The sequence below is a fragment of the Biomphalaria glabrata genome, chromosome 4, assembly GCF_947242115.1.
Source record: "Biomphalaria glabrata chromosome 4, xgBioGlab47.1, whole genome shotgun sequence".
In the NCBI taxonomy this organism is placed as follows: Eukaryota; Metazoa; Mollusca; class Gastropoda; family Planorbidae; genus Biomphalaria; species Biomphalaria glabrata.
This window is the reverse complement of record NC_074714.1, coordinates 11,036,960-11,056,739: the sequence shown is the minus strand read 5'-3', so window position 1 is coordinate 11,056,739 and position 19,780 is coordinate 11,036,960. Positions and strand designations below refer to the sequence as shown.

Sequence of the window (19,780 nt, the reverse complement as noted above, 5' to 3'; positions counted from 1 at the left end):
GAGAATACATCAACTTTGTAGAAGACATCAACTTGGAGAAGACATCAACTTGGAGATGACATCGACTTGGAGAAGACATCAACTTTGTAGAAGACATCAACTTGGAGAATACATCAACTTTGTATAAGACATCAACATGGAGAAGACATCAACTTAGAGAAGACATCAACTTGGAGAAGACATCAACTTTGGAGAAGACATAAACTTGGAGAAGACATCAAACTTTGTAGAAGACATCAACTTGGAGAAGACATCAACTTTGTAGAAGACATCAACTTGGAGAAGACATCAACTTGGAGAAGACATCAACTTGGAAAAGACATCAACTTGGAGAAGACATCAACTTTGGAGAAGACATAAACTTGGAGAAGACATCAACTTGGGAAGACATCAACTTGGAGAAGACATCAACTTGGAGAAGACATCAACTTGGAGAAGACATCAACTTGGAGAATACATCAACTTTGTATAAGACATAAACTTGGAGAAGACATCAACTTTGTATAAGACATCAACTTGGAGAAGACATCAACTTTGTAGAAGACATCAACTTGGAGAAGACATCAACTTTGTAGAAGACATCAACATGGAGAAGACATCAACTTAGAGAAGACATCAACTTGGAGAAGACATCAACTTTGGAGAAGACATAAACTTGGAGAAGACATCAAACTTTGTAGAAGACATCAACTTGGAGAAGACATCAACTTTGTAGAAGACATCAACTTGGAGAAGACATCAACTTGGAGAAGACATCAACTTGGAAAAGACATCAACTTGGAGAAGACATCAACTTTGGAGAAGACATAAACTTGGAGAAGACATCAACTTGGGAAGACATCAACTTGGAGAAGACATCAACTTGGAGAAGACATCAACTTGGAGAAGACATCAACTTTGGAGAAGACATCAACTTGGAGAATACATCAACTTTGTATAACACATAAACTTGGAGAAGACATCAACTTTGGAGAAGACATCAACTTTGGAGAAGACATCAACTTTGTAGAAGACATCAACTTGGAGAAGACATCAACTTTGTAGAAGACATCAACTTGGAGAAGACATCAACTTTGTAGAAGACATCAACTTGGAGAAGACATCAACTTTGTAGAAGACATCAACTTGGAGAAGACATCAACTTTGTATAAGACATAAACTTGGAGAAGACATCAACTTTGTAGTAGACATCAACTTGGAGAAGACATCAACTTTGTAGAAGACATCAACTTGGAGAAGACATCAACTTTGGAGAAGACATCAACTTTGAGAAGACATCAACTTTGTAGAAGTAATCAACTTGGAGAAGACATCATCTTTGTAGAAGACATCAACTTGGAGAAGACAACAACTTGGAGAAGACATCAACTTGGAGAAGACATCAACTTTGTAGAAGAAATTAACTTGGAGAAGACATCAACTTTGTAGAAGACATCAACTTGGAGAAGACATCAACTTTGTAGTAGACATAAACTTGGAGAAGACATCAACTTTGTAGAAGACATCAACTTGGAGAAGACATCAACTTTGTAGAAGACATCAACTTGGAGAAGACATCAACTTTGTATAAGACATAAACTTGGAGAAGACATCAACTTTGTAGAAGACATCAACTTGGAGAAGACATCAACTTTGTATAAGACATAAACTTGGAGAAGACATCAACTTTGTAGAAGACATCAACTTGGAGAATACATCAACTTTGTATAACACATAAACTTGGAGAAGACATCAACTTTGTATAAGACATAAACTTGGAGAATACATCAACTTTGTAGAAGACATCAACTTGGAGAAGACATCAACTTTGTAGAAGACATCAACATGGAGAAGACATCAACTTGGAGAAGACATCAACTTGGAGAAGACATCAACTTTGGAGAAGACATAAACTTGGAGAAGACATCAAACTTTGTAGAAGACATCAACTTGGAGAAGACATCAACTTTGTAGAAGACATCAACTTGGAGAAGACATCAACTTGGAGAAGACATCAACTTGGAAAAGACATCAACTTGGAGAAGACATCAACTTTGGAGAAAACATAAACTTGGAGAAGACATCAACTTGAGAAGACATCAACTTGGAGAAGACATCAACTTGGAGAAGACATCAACTTGGAGAAGACATCAACTTTGGAGAAGACATCAACTTGGAGAAGACATCAACTTGGAGAAGACATCAACTTGGAGAAGACATCAACTTGGAGAAGACATCAACTTTGGAGAAGACATCAACTTTGTAGAAGACATCAACTTGGAGAAGACATCAACTTTGGAGAAGACATCAACTTGGAGAAGACATCAACTTTGTAGAAGACATCAACTTGGAGAAGACATCAACTTGGAGAAGACATCGACTTGGAGAAGACATCAACTTTGTAGAAGACATCAACTTGGAGAATACATCAACTTTGTAGAAGACATCAACTTGGAGAAGACATCAACTTGGAGATGACATCGACTTGGAGAAGACATCAACTTTGTAGAAGACATCAACTTGGAGAATACATCAACTTTGTATAAGACATCAACATGGAGAAGACATCAACTTAGAGAAGACATCAACTTGGAGAAGACATCAACTTTGGAGAAGACATAAACTTGGAGAAGACATCAAACTTTGTAGAAGACATCAACTTGGAGAAGACATCAACTTTGTAGAAGACATCAACTTGGAGAAGACATCAACTTGGAGAAGACATCAACTTGGAAAAGACATCAACTTGGAGAAGACATCAACTTTGGAGAAGACATAAACTTGGAGAAGACATCAACTTGGGAAGACATCAACTTGGAGAAGACATCAACTTGGAGAAGACATCAACTTGGAGAAGACATCAACTTGGAGAATACATCAACTTTGTATAAGACATAAACTTGGAGAAGACATCAACTTTGTATAAGACATCAACTTGGAGAAGACATCAACTTTGTAGAAGACATCAACTTGGAGAAGACATCAACTTTGTAGAAGACATCAACATGGAGAAGACATCAACTTAGAGAAGACATCAACTTGGAGAAGACATCAACTTTGGAGAAGACATAAACTTGGAGAAGACATCAAACTTTGTAGAAGACATCAACTTGGAGAAGACATCAACTTTGTAGAAGACATCAACTTGGAGAAGACATCAACTTGGAGAAGACATCAACTTGGAAAAGACATCAACTTGGAGAAGACATCAACTTTGGAGAAGACATAAACTTGGAGAAGACATCAACTTGGGAAGACATCAACTTGGAGAAGACATCAACTTGGAGAAGACATCAACTTGGAGAAGACATCAACTTGGAGAAGACATCAACTTTGGAGAAGACATCAACTTTGTAGAAGACATCAACTTGGAGAAGACATCAACTTTGGAGAAGACATCAACTTGGAGAAGACATCAACTTTGTAGAAGACATCAACTTTGTAGAAGACATCAACTTGGAGAAGACATCAACTTGGAGAAGACATCGACTTGGAGAAGACATCAACTTTGTAGAAGACATCAACTTGGAGAAGACATCAACTTGTAGAAGACATTAACTTTGTAAAAGACATCAACTTGAAGCAAACATCAACTTGGAGAAAACATCAACTTCGAGAAGACATCAACTTGTAGAAGACATCAACTTTGGAGAAGACATCAACTTGGAGAAGACATCAACTTGGAGAAGACATCAACTTGGAGAAGACATCAACTTGGAGAAGACATCAACTTGGAGAAAACATCAACTTGGAGAAAACATCAACTTTGAGAAGACATCAACTTTGAGAAGACTTCAACTTGGAGAACGAAGGAAAGCTTCAAGCAAAACAAAGTACCTCCAAATTAACAGACGTCTTACATGTACCGCCAACTTAACAAACGTCTTACATGTACCTCCAACTAAATAGCGCTATTTTGTCGTGGAACCTTGTACATTAATAATGCAATAAAAGTAACGCAATAAAAGTAACGCGATAAAAGTAATGCAATAAAAGTAACGCGATAAAAGTAATGCAATAAAAGTAACGCAATAAAAGTAACGCGATAAAAGTAACGCAATAAAAGTAACGCAATAAAAAGTAACGCAATAAAAAGTAACGCAATAAAAGTAACGCAATAAAAAGTAACAAGACTGATAACGAAAAGAGTTGTCACGTCAGTCTCAATAGGACTTGAAAAAGAAATACATCTGAAAATGAAAAAGTACAAAATATCAAAATGTTATCATGGAAATCCATTGGCTGTGGAAGTTAAACAAAAAAAAAATGATACCTAAAAGTGATACCATCCGAAGTGGAAGCGTTAGCTGACCTTGCAGACATTTCCGAAACCCTGAAGATGCTTTAGAAAATTCCTGTAACCTGTTAAAGGACAGTACTGCTGCAGTCTTGTCATATTGTTACAAAAATGTCTCACTGCACGCAGTCTTTCCCTTTACTGAATCTCCATCTTGGCAGAGTCGGAGACTGACGATTAGTTTTAAGTAATGATTTATCTTCTTCTCATCTTATATAATACAGACGTTACTTCAAGAAAGAAAATGATTTCGTCCTACGCGTCATGCATTTAGTCATGCATATTAACCAATGACTTAAATTTCATTTCTCTAACGATCTTAACGAACAAAATCATTGATAAATGGTCATTGATAAAATAAATAAAATAAAACAACTCTCCATCAAAATTTAAAAAAAACTGTTTAAAAGTGAAAGAATTCTACACATGACTCAACTGGGCTAGTTCACGAGTTGTTCAGTTTATCACTTCCATAAACGAAAACCATGCAAGAACAAACAAAAAACAAATCCAGCCAATTACACCTGAGCACTAATCCAAGTAATGTTCTCACGTTAAAGGAGAATTAGCAGAAACAGCGGTGACATCACTGAGCAGCTTGCCACAATTCCGCAATTTTCTGTTGTTAAGAAGGGGAAAATTATCTCGAGATTCTAGGACTTCCGGTAGGTTAGCCCCCCCCCTTTTTGAATTATGGGATCGCGGGAACAAAATGGCCGCGCCACTTTAACACGCCAAGCATCCTAAGTGTGCTGCCACTTGCCACATTTTATTCAACAGCCTTACTCGGCGTGGGAGTCGCATACCCCCCAATGGTCTTTAGCGACCACGAACAGAATCGTCAAGAAAAAGGTTTGTAAAATATGTGTGTAGTAGAGATGTCGATATTAGTACACAGTAAGCCTTAATGAAATAAATAGTTGATATTGAGATAGATAGTTGATATTGAAATAATACTTGACATTTGATATTGAAATAAATAGTTGATATTGAAATAAATACTTGATATTGCGATAAGTAATTGATATTTAAATGTATATTTGATATTGAGATAAATACTTGATATTGAAATAAATACTTCATATTCTGTATCGGGCTGGACACTGAGATATATATTTGATATTCAGATAATTATTTGATATTCAGTAACATTTTTGGTAATAAAGTACATGTTTAATGTTGCAATACATATTTGGCATTAAAATGTATACTTTGTATTTTGAGAAACACAGAGGATTTGGTTTAGGATTAAATACATGATTTAGAATCACATTCTATGTATTGAATTAAATACATGGTACAGAATGAAATACTTCTTTAGAATGTCGGCTTGAGGAAGCTTGACTCAGATAACATTCAGGTCGCTCGCCTTTTTTTTTTAAATGTTTGCTTTCAAAAACGATTACGGTAAATTCTTATCTTATCTTATCTAAATATATGCTTTTAAAAACGGTTACGGTAAAATTCCTCCACATTTCCACATCTCCTATTATCCCAACTGGTCCAGATAAGTGATAGGATCAGAGCGTATTGGAAATAGCTAAAAGCATGAAATGGCTCTAAACAAAAACAGTTGGTAAAAATGTTTCTAATCGCACAGATTTATCGTTGTTGGTCTAGATCAGCGATGCCCAAACTACGGCCCGCGGGCCAGATCCGGCCCGCGACGTGATCCTATCCGGCCCGCCAAAGCATTGTAACAAAATGTAAAAAAAAATGTAAAAAATTAGAATGTTGAAAAAATATTCTCTTTAAGTTTGGATTCTCACTCATTCTTTGACGAAATGTTTTCTATTGCTTCTGACGAGTCCACTGACATAACGGATACTGCGCAACTCTTGGTATTTATTCACGGTACAAACAGCAATTCTGATATAACAGAGGAGTTAGCAGCTATGAGGAGCATGCATACAACTGGAAAAGACCTGTTCAAAGAAGAGTCAGCCATCATAGAGGACCTTGTTCTTCCTTGGAATAAATTAGTTAGAGGGACTACTGATGGCACTAGCAATATGGTTGGATGTCACAGCGGATTGACAACAAGAGTTATTTAAAATTTGTTGAGTCAAATGGAACTGAACACCTGCGGCTTCACTGCATCATTCACCAACAAAATCTCTGTGGAAAGGTTTTGAATTTGGACCATGTGATGATGAGATTATGCTCAACACTGTAAATTTCATCAAATCACAAGAGCGTTGAATCACAGAACTTTCAAAGAGTTTTTGACAGAAATAGAGCCCGAATATGAAGACGTTCTATTTCACAATGAAGTGCGGGCTGGTTAAGCCGAGGAAAGGTATTAAAACTTTTTTTTTTATTTGAGACACGAAATTGAAATATTTATGACCGATAAATCAAAACAAGTGCCACAATTGAACGACCCCTCATGGTTGTAGGATTTGGCTATTTTATGCGACATCACATCACATCTAAATGAACTCAACACCAAAGTATAAGGGAAAGACAAATTGATTTCGCATGTGTATGCAGACATATGTGCTTTCCAAACAAAATTGCAACTCTTCATTCAACAGGCGGAAAAGGTGTATCTCGTCCACCTGTACCACTCTACAAAATGATAAGCAGCTAAATATGTCTTTCCTAAAGAAAGAATTATCCAACTTCTGAGGCTCTTGTTGAATAATTTCAGTGAAAGATTTGTGGATTTTCAGAATTTAAAAAATGAAATCCGTCTTTTTGAAAATTCGATTGCTGCCGATGTGTCAAGTGCCCCGACAGATCTGCAACTGGAACTGATTGACTTACAAAGCCAGACATCCCTGCTCGACAAATTTCAAGTGATGCAGACTGTTGACTTCTACTCCATGTTACCTTCAGAAGCGTTTCCAAATCTTCGAAAACAAGCGTTAAGGATGATCACACGTTTTTCAAGCACTCATCTGTGTGAACAAACTTTTTCAATGATGAAACGGGCGAAAACCAAGTTACGTAATCGCCTCACGGATAAACATCTAGATTCAGTGCTCCGAGTTGGTGTTTCATCTATACAGCCAGATATTCAGAAGATGGTTGTAGATACACTTCATGCATCACATTAATTTATGTAAGTGGGTCCACTAATAAAACTATTAAAAATAGCTTATTGTATATTTAATTTTGTTTTCATTTTGGTGATATGGCCCGCGACAGGAATGCCGAAAATAAAAATGGCCCGCAGACCAAATAAGGTTGGGCATCACTGGTCTAGATCTATTTCAAATGTAAACCTAACTGATCCAAACAAATGGATATAACTACACTTTGTATAATTTTTTTAAAGTATTTTTTTAAATGTTTTTCTTGTGTGTGTGTTTGTTTGTTGACCCTCACATACCATTGGACCTTTGGTTTTTGTTAACCTGGGAGTCTACCATTACTTCATTTCATTCTTTTCACGCTCAAATTTCGCAAACAGTTAGTTATCGCACGGATACATACATTTAGTTAAAGACGCAGCTATATACATTCTTTAAATCGCTAAGAATGTATTTTTTAAAAAAAATCAAAATAAAAGTTATTATTTAGGTGGAGAATAACAGGGGAGGGAATGGTTGTTTTAGGACGCTCGTAAGTTAAGCCCCCTTGTATTTAAATGACGTGATAAGACTGTAATATATTAAGATTACCTGAAGTAAAACTTCAAGCGCAATAAAAAAAAAAGTCTAAGAATAATCTTAGCCCACACACTAATTAGATATATAAAGCATTAGAAACATAAAACTTTTATACTATGTCGAAGTTATCGCTTGCCGTTTTAGATAACTCGTAAAAGGGAGATAATTACAAGATAATAGAAGCTGTTGACAAACGAGTCCATACTAGAATCGAGCTAGACCAACATATTGTAGGATAGAAAGAAGGGTGCAAGAAGTTTAAGTCAGGAGCGAATCGAAGAGAAATAGTTGTAATTATCATTAATCGTGGTCACTTTTCCTTTTTTAAATGTGTTTCTTAAATGTTACAAATGTTGTAATCTGGTTTATGAATATCACAATGCTGTATGATAAGAATAACGCAGAGAAAAAAAAGAAAGGCGATATTATAATAGAGAATTATGTCTCTCCATTCCATTTTTGTAATAATAATATTAATAATACAACTATTAGTCTCCCCTTTCAAACCTTGTGGTCTATAAGGCAGATGATGTAAAGTTCATCTGTTTCTGTGGCCTACGGTTAACAAGAGTGTCATGTAGGCAGCACAATGACCAAGCGCCTTTACTTTTCCTAAACTAATATTAGGTAGCCATTAGAGCTGGGTGGACTCAGAGGCACCCGAAGATCCCGAAATTAAAAATCCCGGTCTTCTCCAGGATTCGAACCCCGGATCCCCGGTTCGGAAGCCAAGCGCTTTACCGCTCAGCCACCGCGCCTCCAATAAAAATTATTATTATTGTATTATTTATTGAACTAGTCCTCCATGCTTCTGTAGCATGGTCAGTGAGCTCAAGTCTAATCTCTTTTGTGGGCAAGTGGAAAAAGAGGGGGGGATCTAAGAGGTTTCCGTAATGCTTTTACTCACTAAGCATTCGAACTCAAACCCCCACAGTAAGTAGCCTAGCGTTTAAAGTCCATAGTATGGGAAGGCTTGATGAAAGTGTTAAGCAATCCATTTAATGTCCCTATTGTGGATAAACTAATGGATTTATCGAGCATATATCCGTGTTGAGATTGACCAACATTGTCCTATCTCCAGCTAAGAGAAGACGTCCAGGACTTGTCTGCAATCATATCAAAAGCCAACTTATAGTTGAGGTCTGTCCTCAAAAGCAAGATGAAGTTTTGGAATGGGAGAAAACTCGAACTTCGCTCAGATGGCAAGCCTTATCGTCACAAAGTCTTAAACTATTGAATCTGAAACCCCTTTCGTGAGGAGCAACGTGCTGAGATTATTCCCCTTGAGCTCGTGAATCTGGCAGTAAGGTCTCCTTGTCTTTGTCCAAGAAGTAAAATGAAGCTAGAAATGAACCAGTTGTCTCTCGCTATTTCTCTCTCTCTCTCTCTCTCTCTCTTTCTCTCTCCATTATCACCAATAATGCAGGAAACGGCAATGAGCGAGAATGTCGTCTTTTGTCTCCTTTCTGCAATGACGGCATTGTGTCGCAATTCTTTATGAATTGCCCAAAGTACGCGACCATTGGTCATTGTTTGACTGGACTAGGGCGGCCTGTTCCTCTCGCTTGAGCTGACATCCTTCATCTTTACTGCCTGGGCTCTAAATCTAGCTCTGTCCACCAGGAAAGGAACAGAACAATGTAACAACCAAAGCGCCGGTTCCATCTCACAGACTGGAGCCTCAACAGTTTCATAACAGAGTAACGCAACCAGTGTGGTGTCAGAAGTCAAGCGGATTTCGCTTTAATTGTTCAATTAAACAAGTAACAAACAAAAAATTAACACAATTCCTGCCTTATGAAGCTGATTACTTCTCGTTTCAAAGATTATTCTACTCTTCAATATTATATGAGTGATAGATTTTAAAAAAAAAAAATTGTACCTTTTTTTTTTGTACCCGCCCTAATTCCCCTTCCGCGCGAGAAAAAATATGTAGGCCTAAGCGAATGTATACATCTACTCATTGATTCTTGTGTTGTCAGGTACAAGAAATTATTGTGCGAAATTTCAGCTTGATACCAAATCGGGTGTGGGAGAAATAACGTTTACACATTTTTTTTTACCAGACAGACATACAGACAGAGTGAGTTGATAAAAGCTTTTTAATTAAAAGTTTCAGTTGAAAGGAAGTAGAAGTTTTTGCTATTAAAAAAAAAAACCTAGATTGTTTTATATTAAACATGAGTATGTTGGTCATATAAACAACGCAATGGGATGTAATTAGGAATAAAATCGTTTAGGAAAAATTAACCGCTGTGGTTTCGATTGTGAAAGGTGATTAGTTTTTCTAGGTTCAATGTCAGTAATAACAGCCGAAATTATCATAATTTTTCGTCCAGTCCAAGGGGAAGAATTAGTGACCAAGTGGTGAATGAATGAATCCTTCAATCAGTTAGAGCTTTTGTAAATATATTATTTTATTGTGTAATTCCCCACTGATAGTAGATCTAGAGACATGACAATGACACTTCAAAAACCAAAATGGATTAAGGCACTCGATAGGCGCGCCACCTAGTGCGATATACCAGTTTGGGTTGGTAGATTTAGGTCAACTGATTTACCCTTGACTTACCCTTTATTTTGTTACTCTATATAAACAGAAGACGCTGACCTAGTTCACGTCAATCACATTGAAAGAGTTTGTTTCTTGCAGATTGAGTACCATGAAGATTGTCTTATTAATTTCCGTCATTAGTGTTATTTCATTCGTCTCGTGCACTCAAGACAGTGTTCCGATATGTCTGCCTTATTTATTGCAAAGCTTTTTCGTTCGTTTTGAGACCAGTGTAAGTATTTCTGTGTCAACTGGTGACCATGGCATAAGTCACTGGCGATGGCATTTGTCAGTAACGGCCATCCTGTGATCGCAGGTGTTGATCTTGTCAGAATTATGATTGTCATATATCCAGAAAATAATGGATAAAATAATGGATAAAAAATCAATACTTAAGATGTGTATCATATGTTCTAAAGATTATAACCAGCAAAAGGCAGCAATAAATCTCTCCTTAAGACACAAATCATTTCATTATCATGGTATCATGCACTAAATCTTTACTAAGTATTCTTAACACATTATGAAATCAGGTAAAAATCTCACGTTGTAATAAATTAGGTGATTATTCATTCAATATAAGTACACTTTAGTCTCAATACGAGGTCTGGGTACACAGAATCAAATATATCACATCTTCGACTATAAAATCTATTTGCAAGCATTTACAGACTTAACTCTTTCTCTCCGTAATTATTTTTCCACGTTTGGAAGGAATTCTTCATTTTGCTCATTACTTTTTCATTCCCCTGTTATGATTAAGCTTTAAAATAGATTTGTTGTTTGTTATCAGAAAATGTTTTATTTGGTATAGTATAGACTTAAAGGGGAATGCAGGCTGCTTTTATATTACACAAAATAACGTTTATAATATTAAACATTAATTTAATTTAATGAGGTCAAATCAACGTTTATCGTTAATTAGGAGAGAAAGAGTTAATAAATTTTGTATTTATAAGGTACAAAAAAATCCATTTATTTTCGTTTGCTGAAATAGTGAAATTGTATTTATAGCTGGGATGTTTAGTGTTTGCTCTATGCAGAGCTGACTTAGATTGAACGTAAGAGTCAGATCAAGGTGATCCAAAGTTCCTTTTTTTATATATATTTTATATTATATATTTTAAATGTTCAATATTTCAACATGTTTGATAAATGGCGTTGTTGTTATTTTAGGACTACGGAGTTCAAGCCTGGAATTTCGTGACCAACATGGCGGCTAAATACACAATTAGCAAAAATATTCGAAGAGTTTACAATCTGACAGAAGTAAGTAAACATGGCTTGTTTATTTAACAGCAAGCTGTCTAGGTCATAGCGAACATCATTTCTTACTAATGTAAGCCTATACACATGTTTACATTCGAGAAAAATTTATAGTTAAATAATGAAGATAAGATTTATAAAACATTACAATGTAATCACAGTCTTAATTCTGCAGGTCTCTCTCGGTACATCATCTATTAATGACTTCGGAGATGTCGAAACATTGTCTTTAAATAATCTTAATTAAAGATTTTATCTCTTTCTTGAGAATAAGTCAGAGACGTGTTATCTAGTTCTGGAAACAAAACATTTCATCACTCCGAAGTATTCTTTGCCTGACCGATAGTGAGAATATATTTTGTTAAGAATTTATCTATTAGATTGAGAAATGGAGCTAGGTCTTGTTGAAACTGAAAATCTTTTAAACTAAAAGTAACTTATAAACTGTTAGGCGTCTCAGCGCTGTGTCTAGTATAGATAAGTCTTAACGGAGGTAACACTCAAATAAGTAAATTAATTAACACAGGTGAAAGGTCAACAGCATAAAGGTACTGGACGCTGATGAACGATGTCAAACAAGAAGTTTAATATGTAGTGAAGGGAACTGTCAAATGTCGTAGTATCTAAATATCTACTACAGAAACGAAAGCCGACCACTTTCTGAAGCTGGCAAAAGTCTTCTGTGTTTACTTTTCGCTACCCTTCCAAAATCCAAGTCTTGTTTTAATAGTCACGTCACAGTCTCTAAGCAAAGTTTCCCTTTTTATGAAACAAATAACTTTTCGCGCCAAATTTCAAATCGTGCCATAACAACACACATCGGTTAAGATCTCATCAATTAAAAACATCCCTACGAGATGAATCTACAACATTGTGACCTGAAGTATCAATCTTTAACAAAGTGTTTGCAGTCTCTAGTCTCTAATGCAATAAGTACTCCTACAACAGGAAGCTTTGAATTAGCGAGAGAGGCGGCAGTAGTGGTGCTTGAATGGCTTCTCAGCCTTCCTTCAAGTCCAGAAATTCAAAAATCTCAGTCTTCACCGGGTATTTTAATTCGAGCGCTCTCAGCCCCCTAAGTTTATATTAGTTAAGTTGTATGGCTTTTATATAGCGCAACTTTCATGCTTATAGCGCTATGGTCGAATCTCATTTGTGGACCAGTGGGAGGGGGAGGGGGTATCTGGAAGAAGGTTTTCTGCTCGAGTCGGGTGTTGAACCTCGAGGCCCCCTTAATAGGAAGCCAGGCCAAGCCCAAGCTTACTTAGCTTCTCGGCAATTTGTAGATCAATGTAACGTCAAACAAAAATAAACATTCTAAAATAATAATTCAGACGTGGATAGGAAATCAGTTCCCTGGCTTGACCACAATGAACCGCTCAGTTCCCTGGCTTGACCACAATGAACCGCTCAGTTCCCTGGCTTGACCACAATGAACCGCTGGTAATAACGTCAGACTTTCTTTGCCTTTGTTCTTGTTTAATATACTCGTATATATTGCCTTCCTCAGCATGTAGCCTATGACATTGACTTAAAGACAGGAAGCTGTGAAAAGGTTCCCATGAAGCAAAGCGAAGTTATTGCCCGTTGCTTGCCTTGTGAGTACAGTCACCTTGATTTTTTTTTATGTCACGTTACATGATTTCAAAGTTTCTATAAACTAAAGAATACATTACGCATAGTCTAGACACGGACAAACTACTCGGCCAATGTGACGATGCCTGCCCTGTAATGGCTAGCATTCAGAACTGTGTTCAGGCAAGGATTCGTGAAAAATATCCAAAAGCAGACATTGTCCCTTGCGTGTCTTACAGACCTAACCTTGTTATCAATGACCTGAATGACGATTTCACATATACGTAATGCTGTTGGTGTCATCAGACGATTATCTATTTCTTCCGTCACAGTCCCAAGCGAGAGCGTTGGTGTAAAATTTACCTCTTTTGTGTAATACACAATGGACTGAGAAATACGAATCCATTCGCGCTTTAAGTCACAACATAAAGAACTTTTGGCTTGTTTAGCTGATCTTAAAAAAAAAAACGGCTGCAAGTGAAACCAGAAAAAAAACTTCAAATGTGTAGAGATTTAAAGTTAGTTAGAGTCATTTATAGTAATCATTTTTGTTAACCAATACATACAGACATATTATAGTATGTTTATTTTTGCTAATAATAAATAATAGAGGCCAAGTCAACAATTGCAAAAACAAACAAAAAAAAACGCATATCAGAAAGGTATTAGAGCATGGCATGGGTTGCGTGAGTCAGCCAGGAAATCCAATGACTTGGCAGACTTTAGGTCATTGGTTAATATGCATAAGAAGAATTTAGGTCATTGGTTAATATGCAATATTAGGTCGTCATAGGGATACGCGATGGACGTAATCATTTTCTTTTTTTGAAGTAACGTCTGTATTTTATAAGATTAGATTAGATAATTGAGATGCTATTGGAAGTATCACTTTAAAAGACCGCATCACTTATAGGGAGATTCGAAACATGGTCACACTGTCTATTGGACCTCACAATGACCTGCTGACCACAGTCCAAAAATCCAAACTTAAACTTTATGGCCATATTACAAGGTCCTCAGGGCTCTCAAAGACCTTCCTAAGGTAACATAAGAAAAATAAGAAGAGGCAGACACAGAAAGTAATGGGAAGAGAAGTTGAGAGAATGGACGGGCCTGTCATTGAAAGAATTCTATTCAAGGCAAAATACAGAGAGTAATGGAAAAAGACGGCTGACAGATCATGTGCGGTGCCCCAACTGTCCAACAGGCTAAGGAACAGGTGAAGGTGTTCAGATAGCTCAGGCAGAGCGAGGTTCAAATCTTCAAATAAATAGTTTTAATGAAGCGTGAAAGAATTCAAGAAGAAATATAATTATCAGTTTAAAGACTAAAACGTTTCTGAACATTCGCGCAGAGCTGATCTCTGAGGCATTCCGATCACGTGACAAAACATGCCTGTAATTTCCGATTAGAACACAAGTTTTTTTTTTCCTTTTTTAACCATCAACTTTTCACAACTCACTTGTGGTCTACTAAAAAAAAAAAGCTACTTAACGCTGAAAGTTTAAACTTATATAGTAATAACCTGAATCTAGATATTTATCATTTCTTTCTTACATTATCATTAGGGGACAAGAAAATTCTGAGTCTTCTATCAATTGTTTTTTTATTTCAATACTTTCAATGTGGATTTATTATTTCGCTCATAATATATTAATTTTAATTGAAGCATTTGTGTGTGCTTATGCAAATTAAGTTTGTGATATTAAATCATTTAAATTCCTAATAAATAGTATCGTTTATTCAACACTCTATCGTTGTCTTTGGGTATGTATGATAATTGTGTCACTAGCTTTAGTAGCTTATAGTCTAGGATTGTAAATCTGTAATAACAAAAACAAACATTTCTCAGCCTCTGCCAGACAGTACAGCCCAAACGACTCGTTCGTTGGCTACGGACAATATTCCCTGCCCATGCAAGCCTTTGAAGTGGATCTAGCTGAGGGAGGCCTGGCCAGAGTGGCGTTCACAGTCTCAGAACCTGCTTTCATTTTGGCCTCTCAGTTGACAGGTTAGTTTGCGGATATGTGCTAAAAAAACACACAAAAAGGGAGGTTGGTTAGAAATGAGCCCATGAAATTAATCCATTACAAAGTTATAAATGACGCCATGAAATTAATCCATTACAAAGTTATAAATGACGCCATGAAATTAATCCATTACAAGGTTATAAATGACGCCATGAAATTAATCCATTACAAAGTTATAAATGACGCCATGAAATTAATCCATTACAAGGTTATAAATGACGCCATGAAATTAATCCATTACAAAGTTATAAATGACGCCATGAAATTAATCCATTACAAAGTTATAAATGACGCCATGAAATTAATCCATTACAAGGTTCTATTACTGGGGCAAACAACAAGTGCTTACAGTTTGGGAGTTGTATTTAGAAAGGTGGAACCTGGACACGGACCCCGAAAACGGCTGTAACCATTTTCCTAGACATTTGACAGTTAATGAATATCGCTGAGGCTGAAAATAGAATTACAATCCCGTTGGCCACATTGGGATATCTCTAGTTTTTTCTTTATAATTTTTTTAAAGTATAGCTTAACCAGGATTGTTTCTCGCAGGTAAGGGGTGGGTAAAAAAAATTCCCTTTTTTTTTTTTTAAATTATTTTTTAAGTTTTTATTGTTTAAAAAATTAATAGTTAATTATAGTGATGTTGAAATTTCAAATATTAAACAATAAATTTTTACTCTTTAATTAATATTTTGACCAAAATCTACTTGGCTTCAAAGAATTTCAGCTAAAAAAAACTGAATCATCATGCATTTTTATTTATTTGTATATATAATATATACATATGATATATACATATACATTCCTCTTGCACTCACAAATTGAAAAGCAGAAATTAATTGAAAAAATAAAGCTAAATGTTTGAGTGCATATTTCACATTTGATTGTACACCTACACCTATTTATTTTACTCAATACTTTTTACTTTAGTAAGGGAATATCTGTTTGTATGGCCTATGGTCAACGACGGTATAATGTGGCCAGCACAACAACTAATTATTTTACTTTCCCTAATTAATGTCAGGTGTTCATCAGAGTTGGGTGGACTCATAGATGTCCCGAAAAATCTCAGAATTCCGAATTCCAGACTTCACTGACATTTGAACCCGAGACCCTTCGTTTCGGAAATCAGGCCCTTAAACATTCACCCACCAAACACTCCCCTATTTAATCCCCTGCCCTATAGATCGTAAAATCTCAAAGGGGTATCTCTATTTTTTTTCATTTGACCAAACTCTGAGGAAAAAAACTTATGATAAGGTACAGCCCTGGTCACTAAGAGAAGAACAAACGACTTATAGGTAATACTAACATTGGTAGGGAGATGTGCTTAGAAATAGTTCTGGCCCTAATTTTAGTCAATTAAAATTTTTTAAAAACTTTTTCCTCGTTTCTTTTGTTTGCTCTAGGTTTTAGCTCTGAAAGAATCGAAAGTTATTTCTATTTTGACTCCTCCATGACTGCCAGTCCAGATTTTTTCGTACTTCCGCCATCATGTCCTTGACTTTGATGGTTTCCAGTTTTTTTTAATATCTGTTAACATTTTGAATGCTCTTCAAGTTTGTTTGTTTTTACTAGGTTTTTAAATTGTGTCTCCTGTCTTTCTCTCTCTCCCTCTCTATTTATCTCTCTCTCCTCCCCCCTCTCTGTCTCTCTCCCTCCCTCTCTCTATCGCTCTTTCTTTACAAATTTTACTCTCTTTATTTGCATGTATAACTTACATATGTATGATACAGTTAATGTTTATGTACCTATGTGTGTTTGGTATTTATAGAATTCATAAATTTTGATTAAAATTAGGTCGTAGTATATGTTACAAACCCAAGCCCCGTCACTGACATTGTCAAGTATCTTCAAAATACGTAATTACTTCAAATGTTGTATTTTCTTTAATTACTTCAAATGTATTTCCTTTAACTTGAAGAATACACACAAGGCGAAACTGGGTATTTGTGGTCATAGAAACATAAATATAAAAAGTTATAAATATAAACAAAAATATAAAAAAATTGTAAAGGAAGCAATGAGTCGACTTATCGTTTTTTTTTCTTATCTTATCTTATCATCTTATAGACGTTACTTCAAAGTAAAGATAGTTACGTCCAACGCCCTTCAATGAATTAATCTTGCCATACATGTTATCAGTGACTTAAACTCTGATAAGTCGTTGGTTTTCCTGGATGATTCAGGCAACCCATTCCATGCTTTAACAGCGCTAGGGATGAATTAGAACTTGTTTGAATTTGTCCTACCATATGGAATAAGAACGTGGTCGCTATTCTCCGTGTCCTGCTTGCAGTGAACACATTATTGATCAAACTCTACTTCTAACAGAGTAAGCTCCTGGCTTGCAGTGAACACATTATTGATCAAACTCTACTTCTAACAGAGTAAGCTCCTGGCTTGCAGTGAACACATTATTGATCAAACTCTACTTCTAACAGAGTAAGCTCCTGGCTTGCAGTGAACACATTATTGATCAAACTCTACTTCTAACAGAGTAAGCTCCTGGCTTGCAGTGAACACATTATTGATCAAACTCTATTTCTAACAGAGTAAGCTCCTGGCTTGCAGTGAACACATTATTGATCAAACTCTACTTCTAACAGAGTAAGCTCCTGGCTTGCAGTGTCCCACCGAGCCAGAATGGCTTCACCTCTCTAATTACTACCACTTATCTGATTTTTTTTTGGGGGTGTCTGTGGAGTGTTAAAACGAATCATCGAGTGTTGCGCCGGCCCAACGATGTAGCAGATCTATTATTAAGTTAATTCTACTCATCTGCGTGGGGTTTTTTTTCCTTACAAAGCTTATATCAACTCACTTTGTCTGTCTATCCGTCTGTCTGTTTGTCTGTCTGGTAAAATGTTTTTTCTCCCATTCGAGTTAAAACTTTGCACAATTATTCATTGAACTTGACAACACATGAATCAATAACAAAAAATTAACAACTAGTTAATTGATTGTTGGTGATTAATTATTTTGTTTGATATCGAAATAGGGGTAATAAATGCTACTTAATGAGAGTGTGGAAGTATATATATATATATATATATATATATATGGATTTAATCCCCTTATTACGTTTTGACACGTCTTACCTACCACTTCACATTCTCGGATCAAGCTGAAATTGTATATAATTATTCATAGTGGATGACAATACACAAATCAGTTCAGAAATTGACCAAGTAGTTAAGTACTAGTTAATTAGTTTTATATAGTAGAAAGGAAGCTAAGCCCTGTAATTTTGAGATAAATGGCGGCAATCAGCGGTTCTTTCCCTTTTCTGCTTTAAAAAAAAAAGTTGTTTTTTCTACTGCTTGTCAATGTCCTATGCTTGCGACCAAAATAAATTTCTAAAATGATAAAACATTAAGATCAAATTTTTTATAACTAGATTGAGAACAGATAGAAAATTTTAAATTAATAAAACTTTTGCTGATAGGAGAGACTCTGCAGATCGTGGTGCATGGTCCTAGCATTATCAGTGTTTAGGACAGTTTGGGTCTTATAACAGATAAAAGCAATTATAAATAAATGAAACCTTCGCGGTAGAAAAAGAAATCTCGAATTGAAAATAACTTCGCGGATACAAAATGTGTACGGGAATGGAAAGGGACTTCTCGGATGTATATAATGGGACCTTAGTTTTTATAGACCTTGTTTGATAATGATGAACCTTGTCCATTTTATTTAGTACGTAGTATTCAACAGATACCAAGTGAATGTACTGACGACTTAGATATGAGGGCATAGATCTAAATGTCAATCCGTTTGACCAACAGAACATATGTTTTCCACGACAATTGGTGGTCTGGTCAATGAACTGTCTAAAGTGTTTATTGAATATTCAAGATTGTTGATGTGCCCATTACCATACTATATTGTGCAGTGTGAATACGACATAAAATTGATGTATATAAAAATGATTTAATGAATTTGATTAAGTACACATATTATGCATGATTTTTTTTAAATGTAAAAAAAAACATTTAAACTGAGGTTACAAATTAGATATTACGAAATTTAAAAAAAATAAAAATAATGAACTTGTAAGCGCGTTGGCTGGGTGGTTTGGCTTCCGAAACGAGGGTTTCCGGGTTCGAATCCAGGAGAACACTGGGTTTTTTAATGTTCATGATCTTTAGGGCGCCTCTAATGGGTACCTGACATTAGTTGGGGAAAAGTAAAGGCACTTGGTCGACACCGTGGGCCACAGAAACAGGTGACCTCTACATGAGATGGAAACTTTACAATGAATAAATTGATATAACCCCTTCTCAGCCTCCTTTAGATGGTAGATGGAACACTGTGTCTGGGAATTGCTATGAAAATAGAAGGTTGTTAGTTTCTCTCTATAAAATTGAATAGGGACTAATTCTACTTTTACATATACCACCTTATCATTCAAGTACTATTTCTTTCCCTTGTTCGAGATACCAAACCAAAAAAAAAA

General features: G+C 35.8%; 2 protein-coding genes across 3 annotated transcripts in view; one reads left to right on the top strand and one right to left on the bottom strand.

Moving 5' to 3' along the window:
• The window catches only part of LOC106054127 (uncharacterized), a 426,772-nt gene that overhangs the window by 313,296 nt on the left and 93,696 nt on the right, over positions 1–19,780 (bottom strand). The gene's annotated exons all lie outside the window — the stretch shown is intronic.
• Positions 4,991–18,174, top strand: LOC106054125 (uncharacterized). 2 transcript variants are annotated; one of them, XM_056025646.1, is made up of 5 exons: positions 4,991–5,128; positions 11,624–11,716; positions 13,224–13,311; positions 15,141–15,299; positions 16,731–18,174. In XM_056025646.1, the coding sequence occupies exons 2-5, from the start codon at positions 11,660–11,662 to the stop codon at positions 16,823–16,825; spliced, it is 399 nt and encodes a 132-aa protein (XP_055881621.1). In that variant the 5' UTR covers positions 4,991–5,128; positions 11,624–11,659; the 3' UTR covers positions 16,826–18,174. The 2 variants fall into 2 exon arrangements, with proteins under 2 accessions (XP_055881621.1, XP_013065324.2); XM_013209870.2 differs by lacking the exon at positions 4,991–5,128 and adding an exon at positions 10,480–10,679.